At 53.8% G+C, this 23,221-nt stretch overlaps 3 protein-coding genes across 7 annotated transcripts in view; 1 reads left to right on the forward strand and 2 right to left on the reverse strand.

Moving 5' to 3' along the window:
* The first annotated feature begins 947 nt into the window (after positions 1-947).
* Positions 948-12,085, forward strand: DDHD2 (DDHD domain containing 2). Its single transcript, XM_086767750.1, has 17 exons — positions 948-1,172; positions 2,362-2,552; positions 3,379-3,468; positions 3,847-3,967; positions 4,760-4,849; positions 6,052-6,187; positions 6,769-6,977; positions 7,123-7,193; positions 7,379-7,498; positions 7,711-7,806; positions 8,245-8,373; positions 8,460-8,615; positions 8,696-8,798; positions 8,882-9,052; positions 9,544-9,706; positions 9,991-10,109; positions 10,578-12,085. Exons 1-16 carry the CDS (start codon positions 983-985, stop codon positions 10,079-10,081), a joined length of 2,127 nt encoding a protein of 708 aa, XP_086623876.1. The 5' UTR covers positions 948-982; the 3' UTR covers positions 10,082-10,109; positions 10,578-12,085.
* On the reverse strand, positions 12,025-22,312 carry PLPP5 (phospholipid phosphatase 5). Of its 5 annotated transcripts, XR_015261201.1 has the most exons (9): positions 16,983-17,059; positions 16,664-16,772; positions 15,159-15,249; positions 14,858-14,921; positions 14,298-14,422; positions 13,738-13,908; positions 13,106-13,422; positions 12,413-12,504; positions 12,025-12,304 (listed from the first exon to the last, which is right to left on the reverse strand). XR_015261201.1 is itself a non-coding variant. In XM_086767752.1 (7 exons), the coding sequence occupies exons 2-7, from the start codon at positions 16,766-16,768 to the stop codon at positions 13,253-13,255; spliced, it is 726 nt and encodes a 241-aa protein (XP_086623878.1). In that variant the 5' UTR covers positions 16,769-16,772; positions 22,178-22,312; the 3' UTR covers positions 12,626-13,252. The 5 variants fall into 5 exon arrangements, 2 of the variants coding, with proteins under 2 accessions (XP_086623878.1, XP_086623877.1); XR_015261202.1 differs by lacking the exon at positions 12,413-12,504; XR_015261200.1 differs by lacking the exons at positions 12,025-12,304; positions 12,413-12,504 and adding an exon at positions 12,626-13,002.
* The window catches only part of NSD3 (nuclear receptor binding SET domain protein 3), a 50,056-nt gene continuing 44,085 nt past the window's right edge, over positions 17,251-23,221 (reverse strand). Inside the window, exon 28 of the mRNA XM_086767730.1 lies at positions 17,251-22,984. Within this exon, the coding sequence (XP_086623856.1) occupies positions 22,737-22,984 (248 nt within the window). The 3' untranslated portion in view covers positions 17,251-22,736. The remainder of the gene's footprint in view (positions 22,985-23,221) is intronic.

Genomic DNA, 23,221 nt, shown 5'->3' on the forward strand with positions numbered 1-23,221 from the left:
GACGATTCCTGGCAACTGGTTTATCTTAGAGCACCGACTCGCATCACAAAACCCCAAATTGGCGTGTCTCAGTGTTTATCACAAGGCTTATCTCTACAGAAACCAAACTCTTACTCCAGGCTCGGCTGTTGCTTCCGCAAGCAGCGCCTGGCACCCGAAGAGGGTTTCTCAACCTCCGCTGAGGTGAAAGGGATGTGGAAGGAGTGGAAAACAAACGCGAAATCAGAGTCTCATGGTTTCTGCTGCAGAGCGCCCTGTGCTCCAGCGTTTGTCCACACCGCGCGTGGGAGGCAACCGGCACGACGGCACCTGCGCCGGCTCCGCACGCCCCTGCCCGCCCGCATCTGGCTTTGGGGTGGAGGGACTGACCCAAAATCATGACGGAGGCCAGAGAGTCCTAAGGAGCGCTGGCATCGCCTGCCCGCCATGACGTTCGGGCAACCGTCCCGGGAGCTGGGGCTGCGGCCAGGGGCTTGGTACACCAGGGCTGCGGGAGAGATTTTGGGCAGGGGTTGCAAGCAGGGGCTCTGTACACCAGGGCTGCGGGAGAGATTTTGGGCAGGGGTTACAAGCAGAGGTTGTGGGCAGGGACTTTATGCACCAGCGTTCCAGGCACCGGCTGCGGACAGGGCCCCTCCTCCCGCCCCACGCGTGACGGCGGCCGGGCGGGGCGGTCCGGGCGGGCAGCACCGCCCCGGGCTGGGCGGTCCCGGGGCCGGGAGCGGGGCCTGTGCTGCCGGCCGGGCCGGGCCGGGCCGCGCCGCCGGAGGAGCCGCTTGGGCAGCGGGGGCCGCGCCGGCAGCCACCGGGTGTGGGGGGGCTGCGCACCCACGGACACGCGTGGGCGCAGGGGGCCGCCCTGCGGGAGAGGAGCAGCGGGGGGGGGGGGGGAAGAGAGCCGATCTCCGTTCGAGGCGGAATAAGCGCTCGGGGGTGGGGGGGGGGGGTGTCTCTAACCGCCCCCCCACGCCGCAGCAGCACCATGTCCGGCCCGGAGCGGCGACCGGCGTCGCCCCCCGCCTCGCCCCCGGGGGCTGCGGAAGCGGAGGCCGCGCAGGGCTACGAAGCCGTGGTTCCGCACTGGTTTTACTGCAGAGTCACGGACTCGCGTGAGCGGTGGGTCCCCTTCAGCGCCCAGGACTCGGAGCGGCTGGAAGAGGCGCACGGCTCAGGTAGGGTGCGGGGCGGGGGGGGGGGCTGTCCCGGCACGGACCGCGGCCGGCACCGCACCCACCCGAGCTGGCGTGGGGCTGCCACGGGTGGGGCGGCGGGGGGGGGCTGTTCGCGGCACCGCTGGCCTTCCGCTCCCGTCGTGGCTATTTTTAAATCGCCCTTTGATGTGAAATACCTCGCCTCTGCTCCTGACGTCCCGTGAGGGCCCGGCGGGGTAAGGGCGATGGGCGAGCATCAGGTGCGGGCGCAGGGGTGCTGGGGGAACGGCGCTGGAAACATCCGCGCTCCCGCCTGGGAGGCAAAATGTTCCCTGTCGAATTTGAAATCGGGGCTTTTTTTTTTTTTTTTTTTCTCTTTGGCAATATGCCTACTGCTAGAGCTGTAAACGTGGATAACGAAGCTGCGTGGACGCATCGAGCGGTCTGACCTCATTCATTCGATATACGCTCTAAATTATAAATAATCGTACTGCGAAGCAGCCTTCTGGTGCGGACGGGAGAGCGCTAGCAGCATGGCAGAAATTGCGCCAGGGAGATTTCTCCCGTGCGGGTGCGTGGTGCTCTGCCTGCCGAATATCGCCCGTCTGTGCGCCCGCTGCCGGGACGGTGCTCGAAGCACCGCTGCTGCCGACAGCCGTGGGCAGAGCACCGATGGTCCAAGGGTTGCTCCTGTCCTCCTTTCCAGATTAGAGGCCGTGCTGCCGGCCCTCAGTGCCGCAGCCGAGCCCAGCCCAGCCTGGGCAGCGGGCAGACCCAAAAAGCAGCAGAATTAACAGAATTTGAAGACCATACTGAGATCTGTGTGGAGTTCTGCGGTTTAGAAGGGAATGGCTTAGAGACCTGCAGACCCACACCTCCACCGTTAAGCGTGCACTTCCCAGGGCCCCAAATTCACATTTCACCATCTAAGTGAGGCAGGGAGAATCTGTGTAAGCCTGTGCCTGAACTAGAGAGGAAGACCATTGTAGCTTAATGCCTTCATCTTACCTTCTGCCTCTGGGGGAAGTTTGACCTGGAGCATCTCTCCTAGGATGCTCACCGCCGCTTTCTCTGTGCTTGGGTACGGAGAACACTGGTGTGTGCTGCCCACAGAAGATGCTCCAGCCTGTGTTCTGGCGTGGCATACAGCTTTCTGGTAGAGTGCCTTTTTGGTCCTCTCGCAATTAATTTCGGGCCTTGGTTCCTGCAGGGAGAGACCAAGAAGATCTGGTTGTCCCAACGTCGGGGGGTAGGTACGACGTGCATCTGAAGAAGAGGCAGCGCGTGGCAGTGTACTGGGAGGAGGAGGTATCGGAGGTGCGCCGCTGCACCTGGTTCTACAAGGGAGACAAGGACAATAAGTATATTCCCTACTCGGAGACCTTCAGCGAAGAACTGGAGGTAAACGCGCCCTCCCTGGCTGCATCCCTCTTGCTGAGAAGCATCTTGGCTTCTCCTTGTCAAATGTCGGCCCCCGTGTCCCAAACTCCATACGGAGCAACGGGCGCCACGGTCAGGCCTGAGGACACGAACTCGAAAGAGGCTTTGGTGTGGCATTTTCCAGCTGATTAACACCACTGTAAACACCGCCACTGTCTCCCTCCCAGCCTGCTGTAGCCGGGCCGCCTCCCCTTCCCCTGCCCCGTCCAGCCGCATCGGCATCCTTCTGCTACGCGTTTCGGCGCCCAGCTGCTCTCGGCACTCTGGCCTTGCTTGCAGCCTCCCTCTGCTCTAACCTCAGATTGACTCTCCTGGTGAGAAACATCCTCACTACGCTCACCGGTTCACCAAAGTCAAGGGAGTTGTGAATGCAAGAAAGAGAAATCGTGGTTACACGGACCCAGCGAGCGCTGCGGAGCGTTAGGGGCTTCAGCGGCCTGGACGGTTAATGGCCGGAGACTTTTCTTTGGAAAAATATGTATGTAGAGATATATATATACACACACACACAAATGTACATCTTTACAATAATCTATGTTCTCATGTACCAAAAAATACAATTCTAAATTGAGGGGGAATTCTGCTGCTATTAAAGCAGGGGCTTCTTGGAAGCTCTCTCGCAGGTGGTGCTCAGACGACCCTGTTGCTCCTCCAGCTCAAGCTGGCTGATTTCTCTGCCTCTTTCGCAACGTCTGTTGATAAGAGACACTGTAAAACGGGTGGGGAATGTGCCAGGTGGTTGCATGTTCATGGGAACATGACTGACGGGAGGTGTTCTTTTCCTCAGGAAGCTTACATGATTGCTGTGACCCTGGATGAGTGGAAGAAGAAACTGGAGTCCCCTAGCAGGGAAGTCATTATCTTGCACAACCCAAAGGTGAGGAGGCCCTGGTGAGCTTTGTGCTGACCACCAAGGACATCCCTTCAGCTCCCTTGAGGGCCTGGCGTTATGCTGTTTCTTATAACCACATCTGCTGAGAAACCAATTTTGTCCACACAGCATTCCCCTCGCCTGCCTGTGCCAGGGTAATGCCAGGGCAATTGCAGGGCAATGCCAGCAGAGAGTCTGCTTCACAGCTCAGCGCTTCTTTTCAACACTCCTTTCACTCTTTGTGCAAAGGGCTCGTACCAGCGCAGTTAAACCTCGCGGTCTGGTCCCACCCTGTATCACCTCCCGGCTGCTGTAGCACAATTTCTCCTCTGCTTAACCACGGCACGCAGCGCACCTTAATGACAGGCTCCTCTTGTTTACAAGCTGATGGTGCACTACCATCCGGTTGCCACCTCCGATGACTGGGGCTCCACGCCTACGGAACAAGGTCGACCGCGGACTGTGAAGAGAGGAGTAGAAAACATCGCGGCCGAGATCCCCAACGGTGAGCTTGCTTCTCCCTCCCTTCCACCCGCCCAAAGCTATAGGGTCTGTTTTCCAACCTGTTTTCTGAAAAAGACTGACAGAAGTTTCCGTAAGCCTTTAAACGAGGGACGCATCTAAGAGTTTAGTGCTGAAAGGAACTGAGTGGTTTTCAGAAACCTCCCTAGCACCAGAGGGCCCGCAGCGCACACGAACGCGCAGAGGTGGCAGACGTATGGGCAGAAGGCGGTGTGCTCCCAGCTCCTGCACTGGGACCAGCGCTGCTGAAAGCACCGCAGTGCCCGAAATTACCCCTGGGGTCTTGGAGCGCGTGTTCCTAAAGGAGGAGTTTCTGTCTGCGGCAGGGACACGGGTTTATCCCTTTCCTACAGGCAGGTGACTGTGTGGCACACGTGCTCTCCCGTCTCCGAAGCTGTGCGTCAGCTCTGCCCCCTCCCAGCTGTCCCAGAGCTCCCAGTCAGGCCTCAGGACTTGTTCCCCGTGGTGAGGACAGGCAGTGACTCCCATCTAACCCCCTCATTTTCCCTGCCTGCGTGCCTTCGGGAAAGTACATATGCAAACTAAAGCGCGTAGGAAGTAAAGAACAAGATGTAACTCTGCTGCTGCCTACCTGAGAGGTGCAGCGGGGCCGGCTGGCTCAGAGCAGGCTGGGCACAGCGCAGCTGGACCGAGTGCTCCCGCTGAGGATGGGAGGCTCCACTCTCCCGAAGAGCGTGTGGTTTCAGCGGGTCAGTTCCCCGTGAAGCGATGTCTCCCGCAGAGCCTGTGCTCTGAACTCTTCCTTCCTCCTTAGGAGAGCCGCTGCAGATCGATCACCTGGTTTTCGTGGTGCACGGGATCGGCCCAGCGTGCGACATTCGGTTCAGGAGCATCGTCCAGTGCGGTAGGTGTGGAGCCCGGCCGGGGTGCTCTTTCCCCAAACGCTGCTTTTCGCGGAGCCGGTAAACCCCCCGCCCCTGCACGGACAACGTGAAACGCTGTCAGAGCGCATTCAGAGTGTCCCGACACGCACGCTGGCAAGCTGCTCGGTCGGATCTGCTGACTGCAGTAGGGAGCGTGAATGCAGTGCTCACTAACCCATTAAATCCTACCGTCTGGAAAGGTTTGGGCAACGAGTTTTCATTACTGTGTTCTGCTGCTGCTCAAAACAGTGGGTTTCCCAAATGGGATGCAGATTTTCCAAGTAACTGTCTAAATCCGCTAAACTGACCGGTAACCTGCTGGGTGTAGTGCTACGGGTTAATCTCACCAAGTCTAACAGGCAGCACCCCATCCGGCAGCCTCTGCAGTGATTTTGGACCAAAACCAGGGGATGCTGCTTCTGGCTCAGGGAATCCCCAAGCTGCCAGCGCCTGGAGGTTGGGAGGGCGTGCGAGGCAGTACCGCTGTCACACTCTCGTCCAGGCACCCACTGGTGATCGGTACTGGTGACAGGGCACTAAACCAAGTAACTCTGGTCTGACCTGTTCGTTGCAATTTGCTTCAGTTCTGTAGGAGAGGTGATGGCTGAAACTGCCTGGAAGCCCGACATGATTGAACTTGTAGAAATCAGGGGAGCTGGGATTTTTCACAGCAGACTGACTTTACTTCCTGTAAAACGTACCTCTGCTTCAACACAGTCTGTTCTTCTGTACGTTTGTCCGATTAACTGTTTCCAAGGCTGCTTACCATCTGAAATGAAGGAAGTCAGCCTTTCTCCCTCAGAACCAAGTAATTCCAAGGCCATCTCCTCCCTTAAGATTCCCTTTCTAACACAAGCATCTTCGCAACAGATTTTTTTTTTTTTTTAATTTCTAAAAGTATCTTTCTTACCCCGTCTGCTGTATTAGAGCCCTGCCCGTGCAGAAAGGAGGCTTGTTACAGATGGGACAGTAAAATCCAGTAAACACACATGTAAGGACATGGAGCCTTCCCCTGATCTTGTAGTTAAAGATTCAAGGTCTTAGGGTAGCGGCAGCAGCTTAAAGACCCTGGTGGGATTGCCCCTGGTAATGATCTTTTCTTTTATCTTATTAAGTGTTGTTGATGCAGCAGGCTCGCTCTGTGGCCTGACGGATCCCGCTAAGAGTTCATGCTCTTTTCCAGTGAATGACTTCAGGAACGTTTCGCTGAGCATGCTGCAAGCGCACTTCAAGAAAGCCCAGGAGCAGCAGCAGATCGGCCGGGTGGAGTTCCTGCCTGTGAACTGGCACAGCTCCCTCCACTCCACCGGCGTGGACGTGTAAGTGTCCCGTGGGAACGGCAAAGCGCACAGACAGCCCCCTCCCGTGTAAACTCTGCTTTTCCCGGCGGCCGCTGCAGGCACAGGGAAAGCTGTGAGCACGCAGGGGTCGGCAGGGCAGACGGGGTCCCGTAGAGCACCTCTGTGCCAGGCCCCCTCCCCACCGTCTTTCTGCAGCCCTGCTCTGCAGAGCGTAGCAGGTGCCTGCTCTGATCAGCATCCAGCCGGAGAGGAGAGGCTTCTGCCTTTCCCCGGCTAACATCCGGAGGGATCATGGACATCCACACCTCGCTAAAGGCCTCTGGAAGCTGAGTGGCCTGTTTCTGCAGTGCCTTAGGAAGAGGGGAGAGCAGGGTAGGCTCCTGGGGAAGAAAGGCCAGGGTCCTTACTCCTGCCTGGAGCGTAAGAGCACAGGCCGTGCTCTACCTTCCGTCTTGGTATGAGCTCTGGCTCTAGATTACAACTCATGTCCTTGGAGAGGGTGGCAATCCTTCTCTGAACTTACATTTTGCTTTGGAAAGCTGGTGGGGTTCGCTGGCACCCCTAACTCCATCCCCTCCTCTCCCCTTTTCCCTCCGTAGTGACCTGGAGCGAATCACTTTGCCGAGCATCAATCGCCTGCGTCACTTCATCAACGACACCATCCTGGACGTGTTCTTCTACAACAGCTCCACCTATTGCCAGACCATCGTGGACACGGTGGCCTCCGAGATGAACCGCCTGTACCAGCTCTTCCTTCAGAGGAACCCGCTCTTCAAAGGGGGGGTCTCCATCGCAGGGCACAGCTTGGGTAAGGGCTTCACCCGCGGGTCCCGTGAGCGCCACCCTACCGTGGGAGCGGGGAGGGTGCTGGTCTTTCATCCCAGAACAGAGATGGCTTGGGGCTTTTCCCCGACGAGACGCTGATGCTGCGTCCGCCTGCGCCTGGTTTCTAGGGTCGCTCATTCTGTTTGATCTCCTGACGAACCAGAAGGCTGCTCCCGAGGAGGACGAGCACAGCGAAGAGGTAGGCGCCCTCCGCGGCGCGTGGACCCGTGGGGTACTCCCACGGCGCTTGCATGGGTAGCTGTGCCGCTGCAGCGTCACACCGACCTCCTGCTTCTGCACCTGCGTGGGGAAGGGGGAGACTCAAAAATGCACAGGAGAAAATAAATGAGCAAAAAGCGTGATCCCTGATGGCTCTGTTCCCAGGGATCCAGGACAACCTCAGGCAACAGAGGTATTGAGGACGTAAAGGAAATCCTGAAGAAGCTGGAGCTGTCGGAATACTGTGATGTTTTTGAGAAGGAGAGAATGGACAGGCAGGCACTGGTAAGGAGCTCTCCTGTTTTGCTGTCTCTTGTGTTTCTGCTTTGTGTTTCTTCCCGGTCCTCCCACCTTGCGCACATCTTCCTGGTACTGAGTCACTCGCACGTGAAGTGTCTCTGAGGAGCGCAGCGGGAACAGAATGACAGAGAACAGAAACACCTCACCGCGCACACCTCTGTGCTCCTGTACCAACAGCTGGGTTGCTTATTTTCCAGTTCTTGTGCACAGAGAAAAACCTTAAAGAAATGGGGATTCCCTTGGGACCAAGAATGAAGATACTTCATTACATCAGCTCCGAGGCAGAGATGCAGGTTTGTCTCCTGCACGGCTTGTGTTCGCCCAGGTCACGTCCCATCCCGTTGCTCTCAGACAAGGACCAGCCTTCCCCACTTACAGTCGGCCTGGTACCCGGGATGCGAGGCCTCCGTCCCTGAGCACCCCGACCTCCTCGTTCCTGGCCGTCCTCGCTCAGGCGGCTCTCACGGGCTCGTGTTCGGCTGCGGCAACAGCCGCTTGCCGCTCCCACGTGTTAAAGTTGCTGTTACCCTGCTGCAGGATCACTTCATCTGTGGCCTGTAAGGGTGATCACAGGGCAGGACGACTTGTTAGAGACTGAAGTTAGTGATGGCAGCTAGAGAGGTGGTCGGCTGGGGAGGGACGGTGCTGCTGCCGTGGGTGGGAGGCCGGGCCGTGGTGCGGGCTCGCTGCAGGAGCCATGCTAGCGGAGTTTCCGGGTTGTGTTGCTGCAGGAGCAGAGTGCAGCAGCTCCCAGGCACAGCGCAGACCGCAGAACCGAGCCCACGTCCCCATCGCAGCACGACCTGGACAGCACAGATGACGGCAGGAATTGCCAATACCGGGACGTTGGCTTAGGACAGGTAATTACCGAGCTCGGCTCCATGCTCTAACAAGGCGTTCACCAGCACCAACTCATGAAACAAAGCCGAACCTCCCTCTCTCCCAGGTCTCCGCAAACTATCCTCAGCTCAACTACAAACCCACCATCTTCTTTGCTTTCGGGTCTCCCATTGGGATGTTTCTGACGGTGCGAGGAGTGAAGCGGATCAACCCAAACTACAGCCTGCCCACCTGCAAAGGCTTCTTCAACATCTTCCACCCTGTAGGTATAAGAACCAGAGCCGTCCTGCGTGAGACGCGTGGAGCGCGAGCCCCGGCTCACTGTCCCCCTCCTCTGTGCAGTTCGACCCGGTGGCGTACAGGATCGAGCCCATGATCGTCCCAGATCTGGAGTTTGAGCCCATGCTGCTGCCTCACCACAAGGGCAGGAAGAGAATGCACCTCGGTAAGGGGAAGGGCAGCCCCTCTCCCCTGCCCTGGGCAGCCGCCATGGCCCCCGGCCCAGCACAGACCCCTCCTGCCTTTCAGAGCTGAAGGAAGGGCTGACTCGCATGAGCGTGGACCTGAAGAACAACTTGCTGGGGTCCCTGCGGGTGGCCTGGCAGTCCTTCACTCGAGCCCCGCTGCCAGCCGTGGAGGCGGCGAGTACCGACGCCGAGGTGGAGGCAGAGGCCGAGGCCGGTGTGGAGAAGCAGCCAGGTCGGTGGTGCGTGGGGGGCGGTGGGGAGCTGGGGAGGCAGCATCACGACCTGCCCACGGAGCAGCGTGCTCGGGCTCCCTGCAGCCACGCCGGCGAGGTGCCCATCCTGGCATCAAACCCAGGCGCTGCTGCCATCCTCTGCGCTGGGCAAAGGGATTGCCTTTGCGCTGCGGGGGCGCCTGGCCCTCCAAATGCTGCGGCATTCCCCTGTTACTGCCCGACAAAGAGGGAGAAAAGGCAAGCAGCCTGGTCAGTAACGGCCTCCGGGGGGGTCTCGGCACGCTCACACCATTTTGTAAGCCTGCCAAGCCTGTTTCTTGCAATACAGTTTTCCAAGAGAAACTGTTGGAGGGAAGGACCGGGCCCTTAAACTGCCTCTCCCCTGCAAGAGCCCACAGTGGGGCAAAGACGGGGCACGGTGATGGTGGTGTATTTACATGGCTGCCGGTGCTCCGCGGCTGAACCACACTGCTCTTCTTCATTCCTTCAGACACAAAGCCAGAGGAGACCCCCGCAGCCGTGAAGGAAGAGCCCTCCCTCATTAATGTGGGGAGGCTGAACGGAGGGAATCGCATAGACTACGTGCTGCAGGAGAAGCCAATAGAGAGCTTTAATGAGTATTTATTTGCACTACAAGGGCATCTCTGCTACTGGTAAGAGTCCGCCTAACTGTCAAAGCTTCAAATTCATGTCCATTGTAAGCAGAATACCGTCATTTTTAAACCAACGTAATCAGAAAAAGCCTTAACTGAGTAAACAAGATGCGCTGCTGCCTGTAACGCAGACACAGAGTGGGTAGGGACAGAGGACGGCGACGTTTTCCTGGCCTCGTACCGCCTGCTTTTGCTGAGCGCTGCATTCACCCCGTAACTGTCACAGATTCCCGACAGAGTGGAGGGAAGCGTCCCCCTCTAATTCCCATGTCCTCCTCCTGCAGGGAGTCAGAAGACACTGTTCTGCTGGTTCTGAAGGAGATCTACCAGACACAAGGCATTACACTGGATCAACCTTTGCCAGGAAGCCAGTGACCAACCTCTGCTCTTCTGGCTGCTTGACGTAAGTCACCTTGCCTACACCTTCCTTCTGAATTTCCTAGGACGCCGCAGATGACATCTAGTCCGTTTGAGGGAATAACATGGCTTATTTACGGCGCTGTGTCCAGCGCAGGAGTTTGTGTTGGGTTTTTTCTTTGGCCTGGCAGCGTGTTTAGCTTGTCTCCTCTTATGGTGCACGCAAGCACTATGGGACACGAGGAGAGCTGATAAACTGCTGCCCAAGATAAGGGCAGCAGCAGCCGCGCAGGGTTACAACCAGTTCAGTCCAGCAAGGAAACGACCAGATGCGTGGCCCAAACTCCAAGCCTCCGGGCTAAATCTTTCTGATATAGACAGGTGGCGAACCAGAGCGTTCGTTTCTTGCCCTCGAAGCCTAACACTGGTAATTGCTGGGCACGGGAGGCCAGGCTGGATGGATTTTGGTCTGCCCCAGTGCAGCAATTCCTACGTCCTCCTTTTGTTTTCTTAGATCCAATTCAACTGAGTACTCACCTGGAAAGTCCAGATTTCTTCTCTGCCTTCCTCTCTCCTCTGCTGCCGTGTCCCGCATGCTGCTTCCCAAGTACTTGCTGCTACCTGGAGATCAGGGTGATTTTCCTCCATTTTGGGTAGGGGCCGGGGCGGGGGGGAATATCACGGGAAAACCACTTCTGCTCAAACACACACAGCACTTGCCCTGTGACTCCCTGTGGCAACACGTACTTGTGACCCTCCACCTTGTAAGTCACCACACTAGCTCCTCCGGCAGCGAAGCAGACCAGCTGCCTGGGCTGGGAACCGACATCGAGGGCCTGGCTGCTCCTGGCTTAGCGAGGAAACTCGCAGCTTGTGACCTTGAGGAATAAAAGCCTTAAACACGCAGCGTGGAGAGAGCTACAGCAGCCTTGTCGAGCGAAGGAGATTCCTGCCGAACACAGAGCACCAGGCACAAGGTCCAGTCTTTGGGAGGCGAAGCCCAGGCGTCTGCTTTTCCACAAGCAGGAATGTGTCACCAGCCATTCCCATCTCCTTGAGTTGCTGCTGCATGGTCTGTGCACCCGTGGGTTGTGCCAGGCAGGACTGCCCCATAAAACAGCTCCTGAGAGCGGCATGTTTGCGCTCGGAGCTTTGCCTCAGATCGAACCACAGCTAGACGGGGGGAAGGCAGCTGCTCCTCGCAGCATCCAGGCAAATCTGGAGGTCTGGAGGGACAGCCCTCCTGTGCTTTGCCGTGGCACGGAGCAACGCTGCCGTCCTGCTGCGGTGTGGCTTTCAGGGCAGCTACAGGGATCTCTCGCCAGCCAGGCTCCAGTCGTTGGTTTTGGTTTTAAGTACACAAAATGCAGCCAGCAAAGTCAGAGCCCAGAGCCACGAGGTCTGGACACTGCATCCCAGTGATCCCACTGAAGAGACGACACCAGCGCTGCAGGCAGTTCAGTCTGCAGCTGCCTGTGCTGTGCCAGCTCTGCTCCAAGGGGAACGGGACCAGAGACCCTCCGGTGATCCCTCCCTTGCGACCAAAACCACCCAGGCTGACTCTGGCTGGAGCCTCGGGGCAAGGCAGAGGCAGATGCTTCAGCGGTGTGTGAGGCCGTTGCTGCGACAGCCTTTGGGAAGAGCCAAACCACTTTCCCTCGCACTGACTTTTGCCCTGCATGGGCTAAGGAGCCTTTTTTCCGCAGCCTGTTTGTTTGTCCTCCGTTGTACTCTGTTATTGCACTATTGGAAAGGTTTTGTTTGCAGCCTACGTCCCTCCTCCCATCCCAAAGGAACTGAAGCTGTTCTGACTGCAGACACAGACACGCTGCTCAGTTGGGCCCAAACTACTGATTGCTAAAGCGTCTCCTACAAGAGCAGGAAAAGGGACAGTCTTAACATGGGACTCTAACGATCAGCTTTTTCAGTTATGCACTTTGTTAACAAAAAAAAAAGTTAAATACATTTTAAATGTTATTTAATGTCTTTTCCAGTAAAAGCCAAAATAAACAAGTAGATGTCTGTGGTGTGTGCATGTTTTGGGGGAGCGGGAGGGGTTGAAGAATTCACATGTGCACAATTTTAGGGGAAAGTAAAACTATTCCTGTAACTTCTACTGAAGATACGGTGGCGTTTTCGTTACCGTCACGTCCCGAGCTTGGCAGAGACATGTGCCTCGCTCTGCTGCAGCCTCACCCTTGCTGTTTGCACATACAGACACGTGATCAAGCACACACGTATCTGTGGAGGAGAGCAGTGTCAAATCACTACTTACAACAGTCCTGGCACACGGCTGCGCCTGGGATTGCTCAGCAGCGCTCTACCCTTCCACTGTCTGAGAAAACAAACCGCGGTGCAGAGAAACAAGCACCTCTGAAGGGATGCTTTCAGACACCACTTCGTTTTCTGCTGATTGTCATCTCTTTACAACCATATTAAAGCTGCAAGGAAAGAGATACAAAATAAACACCCACCTAGAAACCCCTGCAGACACACCGAAGGAAATGGTCTATGCTGCAAGAAACCCGGTCCTTGAAGTAAAGTTTTTAGGATCACAGCTCATAAAAAAATTAAACTCATTTATTTGGCAAATTAGAAAAAATCAGGGCTAGCACAGTAATACAAATAATGATCATGCCAGTTTCATCTTTCCTCCGCCCCAATTAATCCAAGGTTAAAGACTGTAATCTCATGCTCATTACTACAAATTAGCTCAGCTATGACTGAAAAGACACACTTAAACCCGGTGCCAGGAGCAGGTCCTGCTCTTCATTTCGACACATGCTTCCCATGAGAAGCTGGGCGGGGTTGAAGGAAGACGATGGACGGTGCTTTCTGGACCGGACACAAGAACACCCACCGGACGCGGCACACCAGATGGTTGCATTTTTCCAGTCCTTCCCCCAGCACCTCTCGTACTCGGGCTGTCCTCCCGCAGGCTGGCACCCCGAGCGCCTCGCTCACTTCACAGCGGGCCCCAAGGGAGGGACACCTACAAAATTCGGCTAACAAAGCACAAAGCTCCTGAGCAGGACCACTTACCAGCGCTGCAGAGAACGCCTGCTTGGGATTCAGGTTTATCCTCGTTTGAGCCACTTCTTGCGGACCACAGCCGGCCTCCCCAAAACCTCCCCCTGCCCTAGCACTGAAGCAGCGGCAGGAGAGGTGCCGGCAGGACAGAGCCCGTCGCTATATATCCAGGCGAAAGCCGGAAGCTGCAGGCTTTTCTTGGTGCACTGGCAGTTCTTTGGATGTGCACAGAAATGGTTTGTGGCACATGGAGTCCACCAGAGGAGGGTAATACTGCCTGTAGCAGAGGTACGCAAGCACGAAGCCAATCGCCGAGCCAACCGACACATCTGTGGGCAAGACCAGAGCCGAGTTAAATTCCCTTTCCCCTCACAATCCTCATCTGTGAATTCTCCAGCCTGCTCTGAGCTGAGCTGGACTGGCAACTTGCCCCTTGGCTATAAAACCAGGCTTGGCATATATTTCACAAACAGAGAGAGGCATCATCACCTTGCAGGCAGCAAAAAAATTACCACCGGAGGAGTAACCAAAAAAACTAAGTTGCCACTGTGGGCTCTGAACAGCTCTGCGGCACCGCGGATTCCCCCGTGCTCAGGACGTCCCTTGTGCCCCCCGTCCAGGTCTGCAGGCAGATGCCGACCCACCTTGCCAGTGGTGCTTGTAGTCGCAGGTCCGGGACACGGCGATGAGGGTGGCGAGGAAGAGCGGGAGGAGGAAGGTGCAGAGCCGCAGAGCCCCACCTCCCCGGCCGGGAGCGAAGCAGTGCAGCTTCCCGGCTATGTAGAAGGCAGAGAAGGCGAGACCAGCGAAGGCGACTGAAAGAGAAGGGTGTTGCTTCAGAAACAGCTCCGGGCTCTGCCGTGGGCCTCAGCCAGACCCTCACCCTCTGCCCTGCTGCGGCGGAAGGGCTGAAAGAGGGCATCTGTCCAGCCCACACGAGCCAAGAGAAGCACCAGCGATGGAGGAGCCATAGACGCCGGTACTTGGCAAGCATCCCTCCTCCCAGGAGTTACAGACAGCTCCAGAACATATTTTTCACCCTGCTGCTTTGCAGAGGGAAAGCTGAGGCCCCCAAAGAGGCCAATGAATGTACCCAAAGCCGTGGGGTGCATGAAAGCAAACCCAATCTGCCCTCCCCTCAGGCTTCTGCTCACCACAGTTTGCTCTCTGGGGCTGCAGTGGGTAGAGGACATGGAAAACTCACACGAAGCGTGTCCGCTGGGGAAGCTTTTGCGTCCCTCAGCCACTATGCCAGGGTCGCCTGTGCACACCAGCTCGGCATTCGCGCGTCCGTCCGGGAAGCATCGATAGAAGAAGTCTGGCCGTGGCCTAGGGCAGAGAAGCAAAGCAGACAGCCCTTGGGCACGTGGCACTTCCAGCACGATGCTCAGGAGACATGTGAGCATCCACATCCAAATGCAGTCGCGAGCTGCGACTTGGCACAGGGAACTTTTTGCCACCCCGACAACACGGCCCAGGGAGATGAAACCATCCCGTGCGCTCCCTGTACGCGTGCCAATGCGCTCTCCCTGGCGCAGGCCTGAACGAGCCCATCTAAATGATGCCCAGAGACAGCAGATCCCCGCTGGTGTTTGTTCTAATATTTAATTGTCTTTACAGCTAGAACAAACACATTCTTTCCAGGCTGAGTATGTCCAACTTCAGCTTCTGGCCCTTGCTCCTGCTACTGTAGCTCTGCCATCGTGCAGACGTGCCTCCCCTCCCCTCCCCTCCGACGCAGCTCAGAAGGAGCCAGTTTCTCACCTCCCCACAATGAGCTTCAGGGTGTTTGTGAAAAACCCGTTCAGGGCAAGAGCAAGGCTGGCAGCTAGGAGAGAGCAGAGAGGTTACGTCAGCATCGTCCCCACCTGAATGTGCAGCTTCAAGGCACGTTCAAGCACGGGCAGCGCTCAAACTTCAGCTGGAGCCACACAGCTCAGCTCCAACACCCCTGGCACAGCATTTATGCCCCAGCAAGAGGAAAGGACTCCTCTGTGAGAGCCCTGGCCCACAGCCACAGCACCAGGGCAGACCCTGCAGCGCTCTGGGAGGAGGAGCAGCTCACCCAGGCAGGCTTCCCGCGTGTCTTCTCGGTCGGCATTCATGAACACCCTCGCCAGGACAATGAGCAACAAGGGAGACAGAAACGCGATGAACTGCCACAAAACGAGAAGTTTGTTAGGTGTCTGTTTGCGCAGCAGATTTAAGCACTCTCACCAGAACACAACAGCAATTGCTCAGGAGGAGCACACACCTTCCTTCCCCAGCGCCAAGCAACCTGACCTCTCCACAGGCAATTACATTTCCATCACAAGGCAAAACTGGCGGTATTTGCAGCAAACCCTAAATCTGCGCTCCCCAGAGCACGGCTGTTCCCCCTGTTTGTCACCCAACGGCAGTGCCTTACGTACAAAAGCACGTCCCCGGGGTTCCTGGACGCTGCCTGGACCAAAGCATGAGGAAAAAACTCCAGGCAGCATCAATAGCGCCGTGCTCTAAAAAACCCCTCTCTGCATCCCGCTCCTTCCCGCGCTTCACCCGCTCCGTGCACAATCCCAGCAGAGCAGCAGAGCCTTCCCTCCTCTGAGAAAAGCCCAGCATGTCCTCAAGCTCTCAAACAGCATCTCTGGCAGGAAAGCGCTGCTCTGGCTGCTTCAGGGGACTCCTGCCCGCAGCTCCCTCCTCTCCTGCTTGCGGGCATCCCTTCACCATGCCAGCTACAGCACCTCAACTCTCCCCATCCCTGCAGGCACAAGGATTAGCTCTTTGTCAGCAGCACCCATGCTGCACGTCAGCAAAACATACAGGAGCTGCTGATTCAGAGAAAACAAGTTATCATTCACAGCATCTCAGCGGAGACTGCGTGGCGGAACTTCATCCCAAGGACATCCATGGTGTGCCTGACAGGCTCCCAAGGAGTTTGCAGACGTCGTGCTTTCCACTGGCAAATCCCAATGCCACGTCAAGGTTTTGTCCTTTAACAATTAAAAATCCTGTGCCCACTCCTGCAGAAAATCACAAGTGCTGCTTGCTAAGAAAGCGGGTGCTCGCCCAACGCAGGAGCCGCAGCCTCTCCCCAAAACACCCCTTCTTCAGAGGAAATCTTTAACGAACTATTGTCTACCTGAAATCCAACACTTGCAGTGTTACGTTAAACCCTCTTAAAGGAGCCTAGAGAGCTAGGGAAAACATTTTCATAATAAAACTTTGCTGAATATAGCTGCTTTCAAGCAAAACATTCCCTGAGCGCGAGAGAGACGTTACCCTCCACGGTCCGAGCAGTCCAGATGTGAAATTGATTATGGACAACAGGGCAAAGTCCACACTAGTTTTTATAAACTTAGTTAAAATCCCAAAGGCAACCCTGTAAGGTATGGTAAAGCCTAAAAAGATTACAAAAGTGACTGTAAGCATTGTCTAGCTTGCAATCGTATATTGCACTTTCAGTAACACGCATTACGAACTGCAGGCATTTGCAACACGAGTCTTTTAGCGGGCAGCTTTGCTTTAAAAGCACAGTTTGTAACAGAGAGAAAAACAGAAGTAAAGGCAGGAAAGGGCTGAACTTACAAACATGGGTACCGTGGGTACGTGATCCACCTCCACGTAGGGGTTTTTATAAAGCCACATCTCTTCAGGCTGTACCACGCGCTGGAACGGCGGCAAGAACTCCATGATCCTGCAGAGGACAAATGAAATTAAAAAAAAAAAAATAATAATAATAATGCAGCCCAGATTTTGGGCAAGCTGCACCCACACCCTGCGATTCTGAGAGAAGGGGCGGAGAGGGCCGGGACCCGCGGGGTGCTGGCGGGGGTCCCGGGGCCGGGCCGGGCCCAGCAGCCCCCGCCGCGGGGACAAGGCCGCCGCCCGCCCGGCCCGCACTCACGCGAAGGCGGCCAGGAGCAGGGCCCGCACCGCCGCCTCGGCCGCCAGCCCCGCCGCGGGGCCGCCCGCCCGCCGCATGGCCCCGCCGCCCCGCCCCGCTTCACCGCCCTCCCCGGGGCGGAGCGGCCTGGCCCGGCCCTGCCCGCCCGCGGGCGCTGGAGGCCGCGGGGCAGGGCCGCGCCTTTCCCCGCAGGAGGCCGCGGGGCAGGGCCGACGCGGACCCCGCAGGAGGCCCGGGCCTCTCGGCCGACGAGACGGAGGGAAAAGCGTTTTCGTCGTTGGAACATTCAGAACGATTTATTGAAGTCAACCTCAAGCAAAAGTTCAAATCAGTGGAATGTCATTAAAAACCTTTCCAAATGAATCCTCACGGAAGCAAAAACACATCTGAATTCCAAAGTATTTGTAAAATAAAAAAGGCAACATCTCAGTAAATATAATGTACAAAAATTATATGTTCCTACCATCACACACATTCAGTAAGAAGCTAAAATATTACAGGCAATTCTAGGTATGCTATAACTAGTTGACAGTAAGCTATCTATGTACAGGTTAACCAAGCTTTACAGGTTTCACACTATGCAAGAGAACATAGGCCGAACAACAAAACCCCCAAAATATCGTATATCTCAAAGTCTATGCGGCAACATCAAGTCATAATACAGTAATGCCCCAGTGGAACATCGCCAGGGAAAGTTAACACTACTTCGTTAGTGTCAAGAGCTTCTAGTCAACTTCCAAAAACTCTTTAAGATACCGACTTCAGTGAATATTGATGCTTTGCTATTAAAGACTCGAGTGATTTCATTAAAATAACGTTTCACAGAATCTACAAAGTTTGTTACAGATAAACAAAGTCTACAGAAATAACGACTCTACAAAGGTCATCCTTACAGAGAAAGAGTACATGGGAATGGCAACGGAATCTGCAGGTATCTGTGTTGTGCAACATCGCTCGCCTGGAAACAAACGGGTTTCGTTTCTCACAGCAACCCCAGGTACGCGCGCAGCCCTCCGCGGAACGAAACCCTCGTCACCAGCCAGCCGAAACGGTAAGTTATCACCTTGTTTTCTGTGGCAACGCCATCGGTTTGTTGGAAAAGGAAAAAAAAGTGACACCGGAGATGAGATACAGCTCGACCAGTGAACAGGAAACGTGTTTTTCATCCAGTCCGTTTTCACCCAAAAGTAAGAACTGCTCAGAAGGCCTGCGTGCCTGGCCGGGACGTCCGGAGAGGACCACCGCGCAAGCCCCCGCCTCAGGCTGGAGGAGACGGACTAGGGAGGGCAGCTCGCTAAGCCCCAGGCAGTTCGTACCGCACGAGAAACAGCGACCGAGTGAATGAATGGCTTTGGCAAATCCACACGCGTTTTCCCTTTTTGATTTCACATTAATTACAGAAGTCTTCTATGCAAAGCACAGAGAGTTTCAGCTTCTCAGCTCCCCTCTCTCAGAGCAGTGAGACAGCCCCTCACGGGGGTAAGAAGGACCTGAGCTCGTCACTCAGGAACAGACTACAACAGGAAACAAACAGATTTTTTTCTTTTTTTTCCTTCTATTTTGCTTTTTTTTTTTCCTTTTTTTTTTTTTCCATCAGAACAACATTGTGAATACATCCAAGTGTAGGAGTGTATCATAAGTGCAAATGGTTTTGCTACACAGAGATAAATGGCAAGGGAAAGCGGATGGAGAACGGAGCGCAGACGACGGCATTACTCCGAGGCTGCCGTCTCCCATGCAACACACACAAGTCTGCTTCGAAAAAACTCTCCCCTTTGCCATCGACTCACTGTACAGTGGGAGCAGAAAGTAACTTCAGGAAAGTCAAAGACATTTTCAATGTAGTATACAAAAAAAAAAAGTTATGTATAAATAAAAATAAAAAAAGCTGTATAAGGAACCGCAGAGCTTCAAGTACATCAAACCCTGAATTCGATGAGGCAGAGGTTTCCATGTTAAAGTGACTACTTCGTACCAGCGTCGGACAGCCCTCCCACCCTCCTCCCCACCCCGCCCACATAGTTCTGTAAAGTTTCAATATATACAGATTTTATGCTCATTGTTAATTACGTCTAGTAATTGTGTCTTTCCCATTCTATCCTGAAATTAAGATACAAGAAGCTTTTTTAGAAGAAAGGCCAAAATCAAACATTCCAGCCCTATTACTCCGTTTTAACAGATTCTCTAAGACCATGGTGGTGACCAGAGGCGATCTGCCTGCAGAACTGCAAATGCCTTCAGCAGTCTACTGACAGGACAAGCCCGCACTAACAACCTGAAACGACAACACCTAACGCTCGCACCAGGTATTTAGAAAGCGGTAGTAACCAGCCACTGCGCCGTTCGGCCATGGTCTGCAGAAATTCTGCGCTGTGCTAAGGTGCAACTGTAGAGTAAAAAGCTCCAGTAAACAACGACAATCCCGCTAACTTTGCAGAGCAGCTCAGACACTGCGCTACAGAGAGCGCAGAGGCGACCGAGCTGGAGTCGGGTGTTCTCCAGAAGCGTGGCGCCATCTCAAAAATTTAAAACAAAAGGGAAAAATGCGACAGTGCATTCCGGTTAACCAGCAGACTTGAGTTCTCAACCGGAATCACCAGCAGTTCTGTGGATTTCTTCCAGGCCTCAGCATGAAATGACCAAACTACCCGATATTACTAACCTAATTTTAGAGATCATGCAAATTTAATTCATCAGCTGACTCCCCCTCTGCTGATGCCAATGATCAAAACATTAAGTCTTTTGACGTTAAATCTTTTCCTTACAAAGAAATTGCATTATTGTTCTGTTCAGTTTGCAAAATTGTGGTTAAAATGCGTACTTTAACATTTTGTGTTTGGTATTGTTTCTCCTGAAACGTTCCAGGCCAGGCTGGCCGGGGCTCTGAGCGACCTGATCCGGTTGGAGATGTCCCTGCTGCTTGCAGGGGGGTTGGGCTGGGTGGGCTTTAACGCTCCCTTCCCTTCCCACCCAAACCATCCCGTGATTCTGTACAGAACAAACCCCTACAGTTACCAAGATACTCTGAATTAGGTATTTTCTTATCTCAGAATGTTAAAAGCTTTTCACCTTCTCTCCAATAGTGTGCAATCTAGTTCAGACTTTTTGTTCAGAAGTAAGTACAAGCCTAGAAACCAACCTCCTGTTTTCCCTTTTACGCCCAAGCCCAGCTGTCGGCTATTATAAATCTTTTTTGGTGGAAAAAAGGAGCACCCGTAAGAAGTCTGAAAAGCAAGTTAACCAAGACATCACACGTATGGCACAGGAGTAGCAGCAGGCCTCCATTCACAGAAGTTTACAAGTGTTGAAGCCCTCTGTGAACCTTCGCGTGTTCTGCGGTACTCAGCGCGTCACAGCAGTACGTCTCACGTGGCGACCGACGGCCCACGGCTCCTGGCTGCTCGCCGCCACGGCAAACGCTCCCGAGGGCGTTCTGGTGCTACCACACCGCTTCCCTCCGATCAGGAGTCACCACAGACAGAGAAGGAAAAAGCACGTAGGTGCACTGACACGCACAGCGTATTTGCAATATTCAGAACGCTCTAAGAGAAAAATCGTTTGGACATGACCAAGCCTAATAAATAATATAAAGTAAACACACTGGGCCTTACAGACACTGTAGCAAGAGCTACAGTTGGAATTTCTGAAAAGGTGAAACACCTCCAGTAAGAGCTTAAAAAGAGACACTTATCACACAAAATGTTAATAAAAATAAAATCCTTTCTGTAAATATTTTTGTAAAAAATACCAAAATATAGCACTGCTTTCAAGCAAGATTAGTGTTTCAGACATTCGCTGTAGTACGGACCACAAGATGAAGTGCTCTGTAGATCCCAGCAGACCCCGTGGCATCCACTGACCCGCAAGGCATCCGCACGGCGACGCCACGCAAGGCCCCCAAAGGCTGGAGGAGAGGCATCTGCAGACATGCAGAAGATGGCCTGCCAGATCAGCTACATGGCACAGGAGCTGCTTAAGGAGACTGTAGTGTATTTTGTAATTTTACAATTGCACACAGAAACGTTTCCCCCCTGTACGTAAACTCAAGGACGAGGACACCAGCCAGAGGCAAGACACGTTCCACAATCCCACATTTTTCAGCCTGCTGTTTTCTGGAACTGAGAAGTCACTGTGTTCCCGTCGGTTTATGTAAGCAGTTTTCCAGAGACAAGGTTCTTAATTCAAAGGCTTAATTTAGCCAGATGCCAGCTTGATATTAATTCTTTTCATTTGGGATTATTTTCCATCCCTATTAGCAAAAAGCTAGCAGGAAGTCAGCCAGTATCAGCACACAAGTCAGAGTACGCTCTGTAGCGGGGCAGGGGCAGACGCACAGTGCTGTGTGAGACTGCGGGCAGGGGGAGGAGGTTCGCCAAGGACTAACTCCAGCCTGGGGAAACTAGCTCCCCATGGCTCTTTGCACAAGAAATGGAGGAGGATAGGCTTTCAGAAGAAAACCTGGAGCAGCAGCCTACCTAAGCCACTTCAAAAGCCTCACTGAAGGAGCCTGTCTCTGCTGATTAGCAGAGCAAATTCAAGAGAGAACCGTCTCCCGAGGCCGAAGCTGGCCGCTGTGAATAGGGCCCGCTGCCCAGACACAGAAAATACCCTGTTCTTTGAAGAAGTGCTGAGATTTTTCTTAGCTCCATTAGCAATGAAGATTAATGTTAGAAGACCCTTCTCAGAAGAAAAAAAAAAAAGATAAACATTCAATTAAAACAAACATGCACATGGGTCAGATTCCTTAAGCGCTCCAATTTCCCTGGAAGCCAATGGGAGCCTGAGAAGGCGGCGCTGGAGACTCACAGTAAGACAACTGCCATAAAACGGGCGCAGGCTCGGCAGATGACAAAGGCGTACGCGCAGAACAATCCTCCATCCAAAGGAGTCAGCAGCAGAGCTCCCTCTGGCAGGATCAAGACTTCAGTTCTGAGTATGTGACCGAGTCCAGGAGGCTCTCCTAACTACGAAGGTTTTCCAAATTGGGCAGGATAAAGAAATTACCATGGTGCAATTCAGCTCTTTCTGAACCTCCAAACACCGATTATAGCTCTCGAGCAAGGAACCATGATTTCTTCCCTCCTTAAACAATGCTAGATCTCACGTTAAAAGCACTTCCAAGAAGTCATACACCTGATTTCTCATAGGAAAAGCTTTACAATAATATTTCTAAGTTAACACGATACGTAACCTACCTTCTCCAAATGCCTCTAAAACTAAGTACTGGAATGGAGACACGTCAGGGTCACCTGGTCCGAAACCCACATCTGTCTGTACGGCATCTCAATGTTATTCAGAGTGGGGAGGCTTTACTCTTTTCCTAAACTAGACCTAAGAAGTTACGTTGGCTTTGCTATTTTGTTTTTAAAGACACGTTGACTGATCAAAACCAGATCCTCAACACCCTTTAAAAATTAAATAAATAAATATGTTGCTATGCTTTGCTTTCTACACTCAAAGAATGTATTTTAAACAGAATATTCTTTTCACTGTCAAAAGGTCTACGTTTTTCTTTGAAGGCCAAGACGTTTCTGGTTTCCAACAGTAAGAGCTGCTGTAGCACATTCAAGGGTAAAAGAAAGACCAAACAATAAAAACCAAACACCACTGCCTGGTTCTGCTTGCTAAGATTAAATGGTCCCGTTCCCAGTTCACACACCACAGCTCCGATGACAAAGACCGAATGCGTCATAGCAGTCTCTTCAAGTTCATCGCCTGTTTGCCCCTCTTCTCCCCTCCCTTGTTTGTTTTTAATCAAATTCCCTCCTTTGCTTCTTCTACAGGATTCTGTGATTCCAATTTGCACTTTATCTTGCTCCAGTACTCAGGTGCCACAGGAGATTTGGGGTCGTGTGCGGAGCAGCAGAGACGGCCGTCCAGCGCTGATGCCACCAGGGCTCCCTTCTCATGATCTTTGCAGAACGAGTGAGGGCAAAACTCACAGAATGAAACTGCAGGATTGCTACAGACGTCGCACTGATGCCATGGACATTCCCACTTTCCTGAAGATGGGAGGGGAAGGGAGAAGAGAAAGACAGGAAGCTGAAATTAGCGCATTTTAGGGACAGCACTGGCCTTTAACCCTTACTCCGTGTCCTAATTGTTCAGATGCATGCAAAGAAAGTTCAGAGAAATCAACTGTAGTTGCTACTTCTGCTTCTCATTTACAAGAATCTGACTGTAAACAGCTCTTAGTCATTTTGCATTTTTTAGGCTTCACTTGGCTCAAAACATTGCTG

This window comes from Chlamydotis macqueenii, chromosome 27 (genome assembly GCF_036417535.1).
Source record: "Chlamydotis macqueenii isolate bChlMac1 chromosome 27, bChlMac1.mat, whole genome shotgun sequence".
In the NCBI taxonomy this organism is placed as follows: domain Eukaryota; kingdom Metazoa; phylum Chordata; class Aves; order Otidiformes; family Otididae; genus Chlamydotis; species Chlamydotis macqueenii.

Coding starts and splice junctions, on each gene's coding strand:
- PLPP5 (XM_086767751.1), bottom strand. CDS start 17,059: ATGCGGCGGGCGGGCGGCCCCGCGGCGGGGCTGGCGGCCGAGGCGGCG. Junction 14,922..15,158: donor CACGCGGGAAGCCTGCCTGG/GTGAGCTGCTCC, acceptor GCTCTCTCCTAG/CTGCCAGCCTTGCTCTTGCC. Junction 13,909..14,297: donor CCCCAGCGGACACGCTTCGT/GTGAGTTTTCCA, acceptor CTTCTCTTTCAG/TCGCCTTCGCTGGTCTCGCC.
- DDHD2 (XM_086767750.1), top strand. CDS start 983: ATGTCCGGCCCGGAGCGGCGACCGGCGTCGCCCCCCGCCTCGCCCCCG. Junction 2,553..3,378: donor CCTTCAGCGAAGAACTGGAG/GTAAACGCGCCC, acceptor TCTTTTCCTCAG/GAAGCTTACATGATTGCTGT. Junction 3,968..4,759: donor CGCGGCCGAGATCCCCAACG/GTGAGCTTGCTT, acceptor CTTCCTCCTTAG/GAGAGCCGCTGCAGATCGAT.